Source organism: Schistocerca piceifrons, chromosome 2, assembly GCF_021461385.2.
Source record: "Schistocerca piceifrons isolate TAMUIC-IGC-003096 chromosome 2, iqSchPice1.1, whole genome shotgun sequence".
Taxonomy (NCBI): domain Eukaryota; kingdom Metazoa; phylum Arthropoda; class Insecta; order Orthoptera; family Acrididae; genus Schistocerca; species Schistocerca piceifrons.
Window position 1 is genome coordinate 494777513 of NC_060139.1, and position 13683 is coordinate 494791195.

Genomic DNA, 13683 nt, shown 5'->3' on the forward strand with positions numbered 1-13683 from the left:
TTTACAAGTGAATTAATGTGTGAAACATTGATATTAAGCACATAAGTGAGAAAAAATTTAGCAAACATTCAATTTTAAAAAGTTTCCAGAATGAGATTTTCACTCTGCAGCGGAGTGTGCACTGATATGAAACTTCCTGGCAGATTTTAAAAAGTTTCTTGGAAGTCGCTCGCTGCTCTCATTAGGAAACACAGGATGAATAAAATCTGGGTAATTTAACTCTGTTTTAAGCAAATGCTAGTTTTTCATGCATTTAAGTGCTATAACTTCGTATCTCCTGATTGGATAATGATAATTTTGAAGTGTATTCAGTGATATATGTGGATACTGTCTGCAAACTGTGTTGCGAATAAGAGGTGGTAATAATAAAGTAATACATTTTAATGTCATGCCTAATGCTGAGTTTTCACTACATGAACAGCAAAAATGTAATAGGTGATAAACTTTTTTTTCCTTTGATCATTTTGTGGGGTGAATGAGAAAAAGTTTTGTGAAGATTTGAAATTGTGTGTAAACTTTATTGCAAGTGACTAAATACTCTCATTCCTAGAGACTGGATGAATGCAGTCAGTTATGCCACCTCATACACACAGTTTCTAATTGCAATACTTGTCTAATCATGTTAAACTTTTAACATATGATTATCTCTCCTAATGAGTACATTATGACAGTATTTTATATTTGGTCAGTAATTACACAAAATATCGAATTATTGTTGTCCCTACGCAACAGGTACCTGGTTCCAAAATAATGTTTTAGTAATCCAGACGTAGATGGCTATGGCTAGTGTAGTGAAGATCATGAGACTGCTGTTCCTCAGTTAGCCCAAAGTCTAACAAGGAGACAGCACGACCGTGGGGTCGGGGATTTGTCCGCAATTTTGTGTGGTGAAAGAGGACCCCTAACACCTCACGTGGTTAAAATATTAGGATGCACTACTTGGAAAATCCCGAAAAAAATCGATCCAAAGTTTCTTAGGTGCCTTATGAGTATAAAATGTTAGTCCACTGCCGAGCCGCCGCCTGGCCTACATGGTTAGCGCTCGGATCATTACGCCCAAGGTCTCGGGTTCGATTCCTCTTCCAGCACTTTTTTTCCTTCTTCTATTGCTTGCAAAATTGCAGCGCATTGTCACAGGAGAATCGTGAAATTAATTCTCGGGAAGATTGTATAAAAATTAATTCTATAATTCACCATCAATTATTGTCACCAATATTCCGAGACATGATTCAATGCCTGGTTTGCCTCAAAACTGTCAGAAACTCTAAACATTTTCATAAATGTTAATGGGGCATGTTTTTGTACAGATTTATTGCAAATGCCCTGTGATTGTAAAAAATTCGCTTTTATATGTTGCGATAGATGTCGCAAAAATTATTGCTTTGTTTGTTTTTACGATAATTACCACTGCGGTTCTTGTTTATAATTATTATATGTATAAAAATTGAATGTTTTCCAATCGACTTTGTTATTCTGATTAAAAAGGCAATGTTTCTCCTCATATACTTGACAATGAAAAATGGAAAACCCACCGCCATGAATTGTGCTGTTGGACAAAAAGAAAATAATTTTTATTCAATAATGGAACTAATTTGCTAAAGATAATGTAAGTTTGGGAAACTTTCTGAATAACTGGTGGAATAACCAAAGAAAATGAAACAGAAGAAAAAAAAAAAGTGTCAGAGGGGGAATCGAACATGAGACCTCTGGCATAAGAATCCGAGCCCTAAACACCTAGGCCAGACGGCGGCTCAGCAGTGTACTAACATTTTATACTCTTAAGGCACCTAAGAAACTTTGGATTGATTTTTCCCTAGATTTTCCGGGTAGTGCGTCCTAATATTTTAAACATGTGAGGTGTTAGGGGTCCTCTTTCACCACACAAAAGGGGAAGGGACGGGAGGATGTGGGTTTTGGGGGGGAGGGTGGGGAGTCGTTCCAGTCCCGGGGGTGGAGGGACTTGCCTTGGGGGGAGGAGAGGGACGGGTGTGCACTCACGCACACGCGCATATCCATCCACACATGTGCGGACGCAGGCAGACATATTTAAAGACCAAATATGTCTGCTTGTGTCTGTATATGTGTGGATGGATGTGTGTGTGTGTGCGCGCGCGAGTGTGTACCCGTCCTTTTTTTTTCCCCATAAGGTGGGTCTTTCCGCTCCCGGGATTGGAATGACTCCTTACCCTCTCCCTTAAAACCCACATCCTTTCGTCTTTCCCTCTCCTTCCCTCTTTCCTGATGAGGCAACAGTTTGTTGCGAAAGCTTGAGTTTTGTGTGTATGTTTGTTTGTGAGTCTATCGACCTGCCAGCACTTTCGTTCGGTAAGTCACCTCATCTTTGTTTTTATATAATTTTTCCCACGTGGAATGTTTCCTTCTATATATATATACATATAAGCAAACACTGAAATGTTCTATTATGTGGAGCAACTATTTCGAATATCAGTATGCAGTTGCTGCTGGAAAGATTTAAACCAAACAGTTGAGGTAAAAGGTATCATAGTCTGAGCATGTGGCCTACTGTTACCATAGAACACCCAAGAACCAAATTAGAAAATAGTAGTAATGTGGGATTACAACAAAGAATAGAATAGAATCATTTTATTTCCTCTAATTATTTTTCATACAACTGGCTTCTTCATAGTTCACAGTGGTGTCAAGATTTATACAATAATAAATTACATACACAGAAAATAACTAACTTATTCGAAAACCAAAAGATTTTCTTTATCACTAAGAGTAAAAATATATTATAACGATTAGTTTCTAATAACTCTTCAACTGAACAGATTCATTGTATTTTAGCCAAGTTTTTAATAAGCTCTTATATTTATTTAAACAATGGAAAATCCAATATAGAAACAACAATATTATGAAATGGATAGTTGCTACTCACCATATAATGGAGATGCTGAACCGCAGATAGGCACAACAAAAAGACTGCCAGAAAATGAGTTTTTGGCCAACAAGGCCTTTGTTGAAACACACACACACACACACACACACACACACACACACACACACACACACACAGACTGGCTTCAGTTGTGAGACACTGAGGTCGTGTGTGTGTGTGTGTGTGTGTGTGTGTGTGTGTGTGTGTGTGTCGATGAAGCTCTTGTTGGCCAAAAACTCCCTTTCCGATAGTCTTTGTTGTGCCTATCTGCGACTCAGCATCTCTGCTGTATGGTGAATAGCAACTGTCCTATTCATAATATCCCTACATTTAGTCAGTGGCACTACTGGTTGGTTTAATGGAGAGTAAAAGGATCAAACTAGAGGGAGTGGTACTGTATGAGCTGAATATGGTAGCTTACTGAAAAATTTTATAATCAAGTATTTATAGTCATTATGGACTATATCAAGTCTTGAGGAAGGGAAATCTAATAAATGACCATTTCTTGTGTTGTGTACACACACACACATCAGACCTCATGTTGAATTTTTCCAGATTTTCTCTGGTACATATCAAACAGTTATATATATACTGGTTAGGTAATGTCATTACACCAAGACATTTCATTTCAAGTTGTTTCTGCAGGACTCTGAGTGGTAATCCTATCAAACATCCAATTGTTTTCTTCTGCAATCTGGAAATACATTTAGCTCCTGAGGAACTGCCACAGAGCAATATGTAGTGCTGCAGATAAGAATGAAAGAAAGCAAAATATGACTGGAGCAACAACTGTTTGCTCACATTGTTCCTTTGGGGGGGGGGGGGGGGGGGGGGGGGGGGGGGGGGGGGGGGGGGGAGAGTACACGAGCTAGTTCACTGCACAGATAATTTGCATTTTCTTTCCAAGAGAGCTTTCGGTCTACGGACAGTCCAAGTAGTTTCACTGTTTTATTTTCATTTTTGATCACATTTAGATTAAAAATGATTCCTTCTGCTTTTGTTTGGTTTATGCACAGCTGATTGTTACGACACCAGTGCTTCGTTATTTGCGTTATTTCTCTGTTGTTGACTAATACACTTTGTAAATTCTCACCTGTGGTTATTAATGTCATGTAATGTCATCAGCATACAGTATATTCTTATGTGGCATATAATTTGAAAGGTCATTAATGTAGACAATAAACAGGAAGGGTCCAAGAACCACAGCAATGGGGTATTTCTCTTTTTATTTGGAGTATTGCTGATCTCTGCTTATTTGCATACACAAGCTATAACCTATTGCTTAAATAAGATTTGAATAAACTGAGTGATTTACATTCTATGCCATAATATTTTAACTTTTGATGATTGTGTTATACGACATTGAGTTAGATGTTGTTGTTGTTGTTGTTGTGGTCTTCAGTCCTGAGACTGGTTCAATGCAGCTCTCCAAGCTACACTATCCTGTGCAAGCTTCTTCATCTCCCAGTACTTACTGCAACCTACATCCTTCTGAATCTGCTTAGTGTATTCATCTCTTGGTCTCCCTCTACGATTTTTACCCTCCACGCTGCCCTCCAATGCTAAATTTGTGATCCCTTGATGCCTCAGAACATGTCCTACCAACCAGTCCCTTCTTCTTGTCAAGTTGTGCCACAAACTCCTCTCCTCCCCAATTCTATTCAATACCTCCTCATTAGTTATGTGATCTACCCATCTAATCTTCAGCATTCTTCTGTAGCACAACATTTAGATACTCTGCTTGAATCTGTAAGTGTTCCAGATATAGATATCCTTTTTTTTCATACCCTTCATACATTATTCGTCGAAGCTTCAACTGCTTTTACAGTAGATAGATGAGACCTGATACCGAACTGTTGCTCATTTAAAATGATGTTGCTTTCAACATAGTTGTACATATGTTTATGCATATAATTTTCTATTATCTTGGATATGATTGGTACTATTGAACAGGTCTGTAGTTATTTGGGAGGTTTTTATCACCTTATTTTTATACATAGGTAAAGTAAGTGTGAGCTCAAGACATTCTGGGAAAATTCAGTCATCTATTACTGTGTTAGATAGTGAAAGAAGTTTCATTTTGAATTTCTTTACTATTCACTTTATGATGAAACTACAGAGTCCAAAGCAATATTTTGTTTTGGGATTGCTTTGTTTATGTACTAATTTAATTTATGGATGTCATTTAAAGTGATTAGGGTCCACATAAGTTTCTCACTTGTTTGTTTTGCGTCAGTTAACAGGGCTTCTGCACTTAATGTAGAATTATAGATTGTAATGGTAGTGTTGGCAAAATTTACAAAATATTCATTGAGTGTATCAAAGTCAACAGGGATACAGTTTTACTTTTTAATTTTTACGAGACTTCTCTTTTAGAATTAATAGTAGTATCCTGAGTTTGTTAAGTTGTGGAGTAAACCACTTGTTGGTATGTATGATACTGCTTATGTGTAATATCAGTACATCTTTTGGCTACAGTGGGGCACATCTTTTCTACTATGTGCTTAATCTCTGTCAGGGAACTGGAAAAGAATTTGTCAATACTTTTGCTATTATACATTATACAAGACCAATCTATTTCCTTGAACTGGTCTGTCATATTGTTTACACTGGATTCTCGGAGTAGTCTATGTCAATTTTCAATTTGAAGCCATAGCCCTGCATGGTCTGATATTCCTAATTCTGTGACATTACAGTCAAGGAAGTCTTTGTGCGTATTACTAATTATAGTCTAAAAACAAAGAAGATGTGACTTACCAAACGAAAGCGCTGGCAGGTTGATAGACAAACAAACAAACACAAACATACACACAAAATTCAAGCTTTCGCAACCAACGGTTGCGTCATCAGGAACGAGGGAAGGAGAGGGAAAGACGAAAGGATGTGGATTTTAAGGGAGAGGGTAAGGAGTCATTCCAATCCCGGGAGCGGAAAGACCTACCTTAGGTGGAAAAAAGGAAAGGTATACACTCGCATACACACACATATCCATCTGCACATACACAGACACAAGCAGACATTTGTAAAACCGTTGGTTGCGAAAGCTTGAATTTTGTGTGTATGTTTGTGTGTCTATCAACCTGCCAGCGCTTTTGTTTGGTAAGTCACATCATCTTTGTTTTTAGATATATTTTTCCCATGTGGAATGTTTCCCTCTATTATATCCATATCATTAATATGAACCCAACAATTACTAATTATACGTTATCAAGACACGAAAACAGTCTGGTGGGCTTTTGATTGAGATAATAGTGGTTTAATGACTCCAAAGAATTAACCATATGAATCACATTTTTTTCTCTTTGTCCTTATATCTGTGTTAGTTAGTCTTGCCTACAATTATAATTTTGTACTGTTTATATTTGGTCAATTGCAATATTAAAGTATTAATTTTTTCTATAAATACTATCTTATTAGAGCTTGGAGTTTGGCAAACAGACAATTACAACATTTTAATGTGCATTATAATTACAGCTACTTCAAATATGCCTTCAAGGCATATTCTTCTAAGGTCAATGATTGAGAATGTAAATCACTATTGCTTTTCATGTAGATTGAGACCCTGCCATGTGACATGCTCTTTCTGCAGTAGCTTGTTTCTAGCAAGTATCCAAGTGGAAAACAAATGTCTATTACGAACTCTTTCAAACAGTGTTCACTAATACATGACACCCTACAGTTTGCTATATCAAACCAGTTTTGCAGTTCGTTGACTGTACCTCTAAGTGATTGTACATTTATATGAAGGAGAATACTGTTTTAGTACAGAATGGTATTTTAGTTTCACTGGGTCTTGCAAGTTCATTTATTTTCACTGAGGGATTTAAAGCAGTAAAATTAACTGCATGAACTAGTCTGCTGTAGTTTCCTCTTAATGTGGTTTCTACCTTTCCTTCGCTTGTATGTCATTTTCCCTAAAAAACGGGGGTACTATAAAAAGCATGGAAAGACTATCCTTTAAAATGAGATTGTTTCATTTGCGAATTTATTTATAATCCTGTTTATCTCCCAACCTCTTTCCTTAGTAATTCAGATGCTCACCATGTTCAGTATACAGAATTTTCTCTAGTTAACTAATATCTGCTACCTTGCATTTTGTGTATGTGGAGCACAGTTGTCTGATTTTAAGGTTGGTTTTACGGATCTCTCTGTTAACACACAAACTAAAGATCAGGTCACATGTTTTTCATTTTATGTAAATCTAAAAAATTCTTCAAACCTGTTGTACAATTTTTGGCTTTATTATGTGCCACACCATTTGCACCAGTCACACGAACAACAAAATCGTCGTTGTTCAGTACACGCTTATGTTCCAAGATACCTTCAATTACATTTTTTTGTTCTTGTGTCAGGTTTTACAGTGCCAGCTGCATGAAAGTCCATATTCACATCTTCCGCAGTTGTCTGCTTGAAACAGCGCATTGCACTTCTTTGTCTGCTGTTTATGTTTTCTGTTGACTTTCCTTTTACAACTTACCATTTTGTAACCTTCACACTGGCTGGAATATTTGTTTTCAATGTTTAAACAGTCACTGCTGCTTTCTGATAACACGCTTAACCTTTTTGTGCACATGAGATTTGTTATATAAAACTAATTTTGTTGAGAGTGTGGCACTTTCTTAGCCACTTTGTTAGTCATTTCTTGAGAAATAGGAAGAGAGTTTCGAGTTGTTTACACATTTTTGGCCGTTATTTACAACGGGAAGAATGTTTTGATTATTTACGCACTTAAGGCAATTTTTCTCCACTAGCACACTGTAACCACTTGAGTTTCATATCCTCTGTTGTTTTCTGTATCACTTTTGCACCTGGTAACCTGATTGGAATACTGCTTGAAGCTGATGTTTGTAACTCTCAGTTTTCGATTCTAAGATTAGTGATTTCTCATCTCAGAATAACAGCAACTGCTATTCAACAGCTATTCAAATATTCATTTAACTTCTCAATTTCACCTTTACACTAATTGCAATCACCATTTTTTACTATATAACTATAATTTCTAATCATATTAATATTACTTGCATCTACATTTGCCAATATTAATATTACTTGCATCTACATTTGCCACCATCTTGCCGTCTTTCTACATGTATAATTAAGTCAGTGAAGGTTTGAGGAGGCAACTAAAAATAATGTCTGACAAGACTGTATGCATTTTTTCAAACAAAGTTGTAAAATACACATAAGCCCATAGTAAACCTGAATGGAAAAATCATCACTAGGAACAAAGTGTACTGATACCTTGGCAGTGAGCCGTACAAAAAACAAAACTTTCTTGACAATATATCTAAAACATGTTAGAAAGAGGTCAGATCTCATGAAAAAAATTGTTAATATCAGTGTCGATAACTTCTGGTTACCATTACATTAGTTTAGAAAATGCAAGGTCTGTTCAAAAAAATTCGAGAACTTTGTCCACAAATTTTTTCTATTCTTCTCTTTTATTTACTGTATACGGTCTCCTTTGAAACACTCTCCTCCGCAACTGATACACCACTCCAAATGCCTTTTCCATTTCTAGAAGTAGTCTTGGTATGTGCGAAGCACCGTCTGTGAACTTACTTTCATCTCACTGATTGTTACAAATCGTTGTCCTTTCAACGGGGTTTTCAACTTTGGAAAAAACTGTGTGCAGGGGCCAGGTCTGGAGAGTAAAGAGGATGAGGCAGTACAGTGATTTCATTTTTTGTGCAATGGTCACACACCAACGAGGACAAATATGCGGGTGTATTATCGTGATGCAAATCATAAATTGTCTCGCCATATTTCAGGCCGTTTCTTTCTCACATTTTCTCACAGATGTCACAACACATTCTGACAGTAACCATCAATTAACAGTTTGGCCCCGTGGCACAAATTCATGATGAACTAATCCTTCACAGTCAGAGGAAACTATCAGCATGGTTTTGACATTTGACCTGACCTGATGAGTGTTTTTTGGTCTTTGAGAACCTTTCCCAACACATAGTGGAGACAACCTTGGTCTCAACATCATAACAGTAGAATTATATCTCACCACCAGTTATGATTCTCTTGAGGAACATCTCATTGTCATTTGCGCGATCCAAAAATTCTTCGCAGAGAGCCGTGTGAAGTGGCACTGGGGCAGTAAGAACAGTGGCAAGAACATAAACACAGACACCGCCAGACACCCTGTCGTATTCTACGCGGTTCTTATAGTAACCCCGGTAGCCACAGAGGGAGGGGGTCCGCCGAACAGGAAACCAGGATCCTGTAGGGCCAGACAAGTGGAAGGGAAGCAGCACAAAAGCAGTTTCAACTCAGCAAGGTGGTGGAAAAAACCACGGCAATTCCATTGAAGGATAATGGTATCGGACTGTGAAGGCATGAAAGAACCGGGGGGAGGGGGGATAGGTCACACCTAAGAAGCGCTCACCGCCACCAATTTCAAAGTACCCTGATCAACTTCCATAGGAGCTGCGGGTCGAGAAACATCCAGCCCCTGAGTGGATGCTAGATGCTCCACATCATCTTCAGGTGCAGTGGTGAACTCCTTTTCTGTCTCTATGTCCTTCTCCTTTTTCTTTTTTTTCTTTTTGGTAGGATCCCGTTTGTCCTTTGGTTTATCAGGCTGAGTGGGTTTTTCCAACCCAGTCTCATGCACCGTGGAAGACCTGGAAGCCCTACAGCCCTCAGGTGGTGGCTTTTTCAGCCACTGGCTGACATCTGGAGGGGCAGTAACCATGGAAGGGAGGGCATCAAGCGATCCCTTCTGCGCGAGGGGAGCTGGAGGAGGCGGGCACTTCTCCGGTGCAGAGGTGGGGACTGAAGTCCCCAAGAAGGATGGGTTGTTACTCCCGATGTTGAAAACAGGGGAGCAACGGAAGAGGGTGTTCCCCTAACTACCAGGGGGGCAAGAATAGACAGCCGAGCTGGAGGGCCAACAAAAAGCGGCTGAGCTTGGGGGCTCATCGCCAGGGATGGCGACATTGAAGCTGTTGCAGCATATGTCGATGAAATGCGCACAGGGTGAAGTCAATCGTACTTGTGTTTAGCCTCTGTGTAAGTGAGCCTGTCCAAGGTCTTATACTCCATAATCTTCCATTGTTTTTCATAAGCTATGCAGTCTGACGAGCAAGGTGGTTCCTGTGCGCAGTTAACACAAACAGGGGGCGGCGAACATGGGACATTGAGGTGAGAGGCACGTCCACAATCCCGACAGGTAGGGTTGGCGTCACATCTCAATGACATATGTCCAAACCTCCAGCACTTAAAGCAGCGCAAGGGAGGAGGGATGTAAGGCTTAACATTATATCGATATATCACCACCTTGACCTTCTCGGGCAGGGTGTCACCCTCGAAAGCCAAGATGAAGGCACCGGTGGAGACCCTACTATCTTTAGGTCCCCTGAAGACACATCGTACAAAGTGGACACCGCAGCATTCCAGATTTGCACGGAGCTCGTCGTCAGACTGCAACAACAGGTCATGATCAAAAATAAATCCCTGAACCATATTGAGGCTCTTATGAGGCGTAATGGAGACTGCAACATCACCGAGCTTGTCACAAGCAAGCAATGCCCAAGACTGTGCTGGGGATGATGTCTGTATGAGGACTGCTCTAGATCTCATTTTAGACATGCCATCAACTTCTCCAAACTTGTCCTCTAAATTTTCCACAAAAAACTGAGGCTTTGTGGTCAGAAATGAGTCCCCATCTGTTTGGCTGCAAACCAGAAATCAAGGAGAATGTCTCTGCAATATCCTTTCTTTCAGGAGTGCTAGTTCTGCAAGGTTCGCAGGAGAGCTTCTGTAAATTTTGGAAGGTAGGAGACGAGATACTGGTAGAAGTAAAGCTGTGGGGGCAGGGCGTGGTTCGTGCTTGGGTAGTTCAGTTGGTAGAGCACTTGCCCGTGAAAGGCAAAGGTCCCGAGTTCGAGTCTCGGTCCGGCACACAGTTTTAATCTGCCAGGAAGTTTCAATCCTAATGCTGGTTTGGTGCAGTCCTTCCTTGTCGCCTCCTAGCTAACCTCTCCATTTCAACTTAAGTGCTGATCATAACTGACAATCTGCCTTATTCGACACATCTAGGCCTGCACCGCAGGTCTTACCCTCTAGCATCGCCCCAATTGTGGTTTTAAGCAATGACACGTGTTGTTATATGTGCTCAAATATTCTTTTCATTTTATTATGTTCTTTGCTAGACTTTTTCTCACAGGGTCGTTGCAGAATATTTTTATTCCTTATTTGATCAAACCACCTGATCTTCAACATTCTTCTGTTACATCACAAATGTAACATAGCAGTGAGTGGTGCTCTCTTAAAAGGGTGGCGAGTGAGACTGACCACAAATTATACCATCTTCTGGCAATAACTGAACAATAATCCCTGGTGGAAGAGTTGTATTATCCTTTTTTGCTGCCCTTTAGCATTTTCAAGACAGATGTTTTCAGTAATCCAAACAGCCAAAACTATAAAAGGAAAATGAATAAGATATTACACTAAACTATGAGGTGTATTTGTCAAAATTTCATGGGATATAGATTTACGTAGGAGTATCTATATGAGGACACAAACGTAAATATATTTTAGCTATTAATTCAATTATACTAATATAATTCACAGGACCATGTGCTTATTATTTCTATATTTCTTTGCTCACTGTTCGCGTGCTGGTGTTAGGAGTGGAGACAGGTCTACTATCAGTCCTTGCAGATTATGCACCTTGTCTCCAGTCTGCACCCACGTCCGTGTTCACTTGATGTACGGTTACCTCACAGGCCTAGTGAGTACAGTGCACATTCCACACAATTACTTCATTTCTTTCTTTCTATCAGCATTTTTTTCTTGTCAGAGATATGTTCCATACATGAGGTAATATTCATGTATTTCTTCAACGATGAACGTAGCTGGTGGTCACATTAATATGGCTTAACTGTGTAGATGCAAATGTAATTTTTTAATAAAAACCCATAGAATGGCTTCAACAGAACAGGGTCAGCAACAATACTCCATACTTTTTTCAATATATTACTACATATTTCTATGTGGTGTCCTCTTACCTGAAAATGGGTTTTGCATCGCTGCTGGTTCAGGCAATGAAGAAACTCCACTGGATGATGTAAGAAACTGAGAATTTTGAGATGGTGAACCAAATACTGAGACTGGGACAGTTGACGTATTTGGAGATGACCATGCACCTAAAATAAAGCAGATTTTATTAAATTAACGATCAAATAGACCATCTACTGATATTCATCAGCACAAAGCTAAAACGTAAAATGTAAGAGACAGACACATGTTTGTGTCAAATGTATGAAACTTTCTCGGAGATTAAAACTGTGTGTCCGAGATCCTGGAAGCTTGTCTGTCATGAACAATACTCTTACGAACTGAATTGTCTATGCAATACTCATGACCCACCCTCACAGTTTTATTTCCTCCTGTACATTTCTCCTGCATACCTAGCGGAGTAGTACTCCTAAAAGAAAGGATATTGCCAACAAATGGCTTAGCTGCAATTATACAGCTATACCAGGTAATACTGTAAACTCTCACAGGCAGAGATTAGGGTTTAATGACTAACTGATGGTGAGGTCAATAGAGAGACAGCACAAGCTCACACTGGAGAAGGAATTCAGCAGTGCCCTTTTAAAGGAATTATTCCAGCATTCACTATAAGTAATTTAGAGCCTAACACTGGATAGTTGGATGAAAATTTCTTCCACTACCCTCCCAAAAACAAGTCCAGTGGCTTACCACCGTGCCATCTCGCCTGGTTAGAGGCAGAGAAGGAAGAATAAGATAAGATGAAGAGGATGAAGAAGAGAAGGAGGAGGAGATGCTTACGACTAGAAGTTATCTAAACAGACCTGGGAAGACCACAATAGAGGGAGGGCAATTGAGAGTAGTGGGGGAGAGGGTGTGGAAAATGACAGATAGTCGCATGTATGCGTTGTGTCAATAACACTTTTGCTCATAATGTACAAGCAGAATTCTGGCTACAAATAATAAATTTAAATCATGAGGCTTTGAGGCTATTTACATACACGGAATTCTGGAATGATACATAACAGCCAATTTTCTTATTCGGTTTCTCCGCTTTTAGTGTGTTTGTGTTTTCTATTCTTCTAGCATTTTCCACCTGAGCATCTGGCAGATGATTTAAGAAAACCACAGCCCTTCAGTCACAATCTTTTATGAGACTTCTCCATTTATAAACGCTGTAACTGCAGGGCTCTCTGTAGGTTTAAATTACTGGACAATGAATGAGAGTAAAAATACTTGCAAATCCGATGTGTTCTCTTGCTGGCACAAGGTAGTTGTACAAAGGAGGGACAGGGTGTACATGCATTTATGTGAGTGCTTTAGCTAGAAAAATTATTTGTCAAAAAATAACAAAATTTTCCATGTTGTTGAGCATGTTGATGAATAAACACTCCAACTATTTAGTGAGTTGTTGCCTTTACTCCTTAATTATTAACAATCTGTAAGAACTTTCCATAGCATATTTTAAAACCTTTTTATCAACATAGAATAAAAGCACTGCTGAAGCCAGAAAAAACTAACACTGCTCAGTGATGCAATAGGCCAACTGAGAATTCTTATTCAGCCACTCCACTTCAAGGGATTAGATAATTTAACAATGGAATGAGGTTACTGCAAAACCTAAAAGGTAATGTGGGCACAAGAGGAATGTGAACAAAAAAGATTTTAAGCTTATTTATAGACTTCCATCCCCTAAACAAAAGACTTGCACTTTTAACAACCAAACACATAACAAAATTATATATTATGATCAATGTGCTCACTTCCTTGCTCCA

The 13683-nt window shown here is 39.0% G+C and overlaps 1 protein-coding gene across 4 annotated transcripts in view; it reads right to left on the reverse strand.

Annotated features, from left to right (window-relative positions):
* LOC124775031 (arf-GAP domain and FG repeat-containing protein 1) overlaps positions 1–13683 on the reverse strand; it is a 104307-nt gene that overhangs the window by 33450 nt on the left and 57174 nt on the right. For all 4 annotated transcript variants that reach the window (XM_047249801.1, XM_047249800.1, XM_047249799.1 and 1 more), the window contains one exon: positions 11923–12060. In XM_047249801.1, the coding sequence (XP_047105757.1) occupies positions 11923–12060 (138 nt within the window). The remainder of the gene's footprint in view (positions 1–11922; positions 12061–13683) is intronic.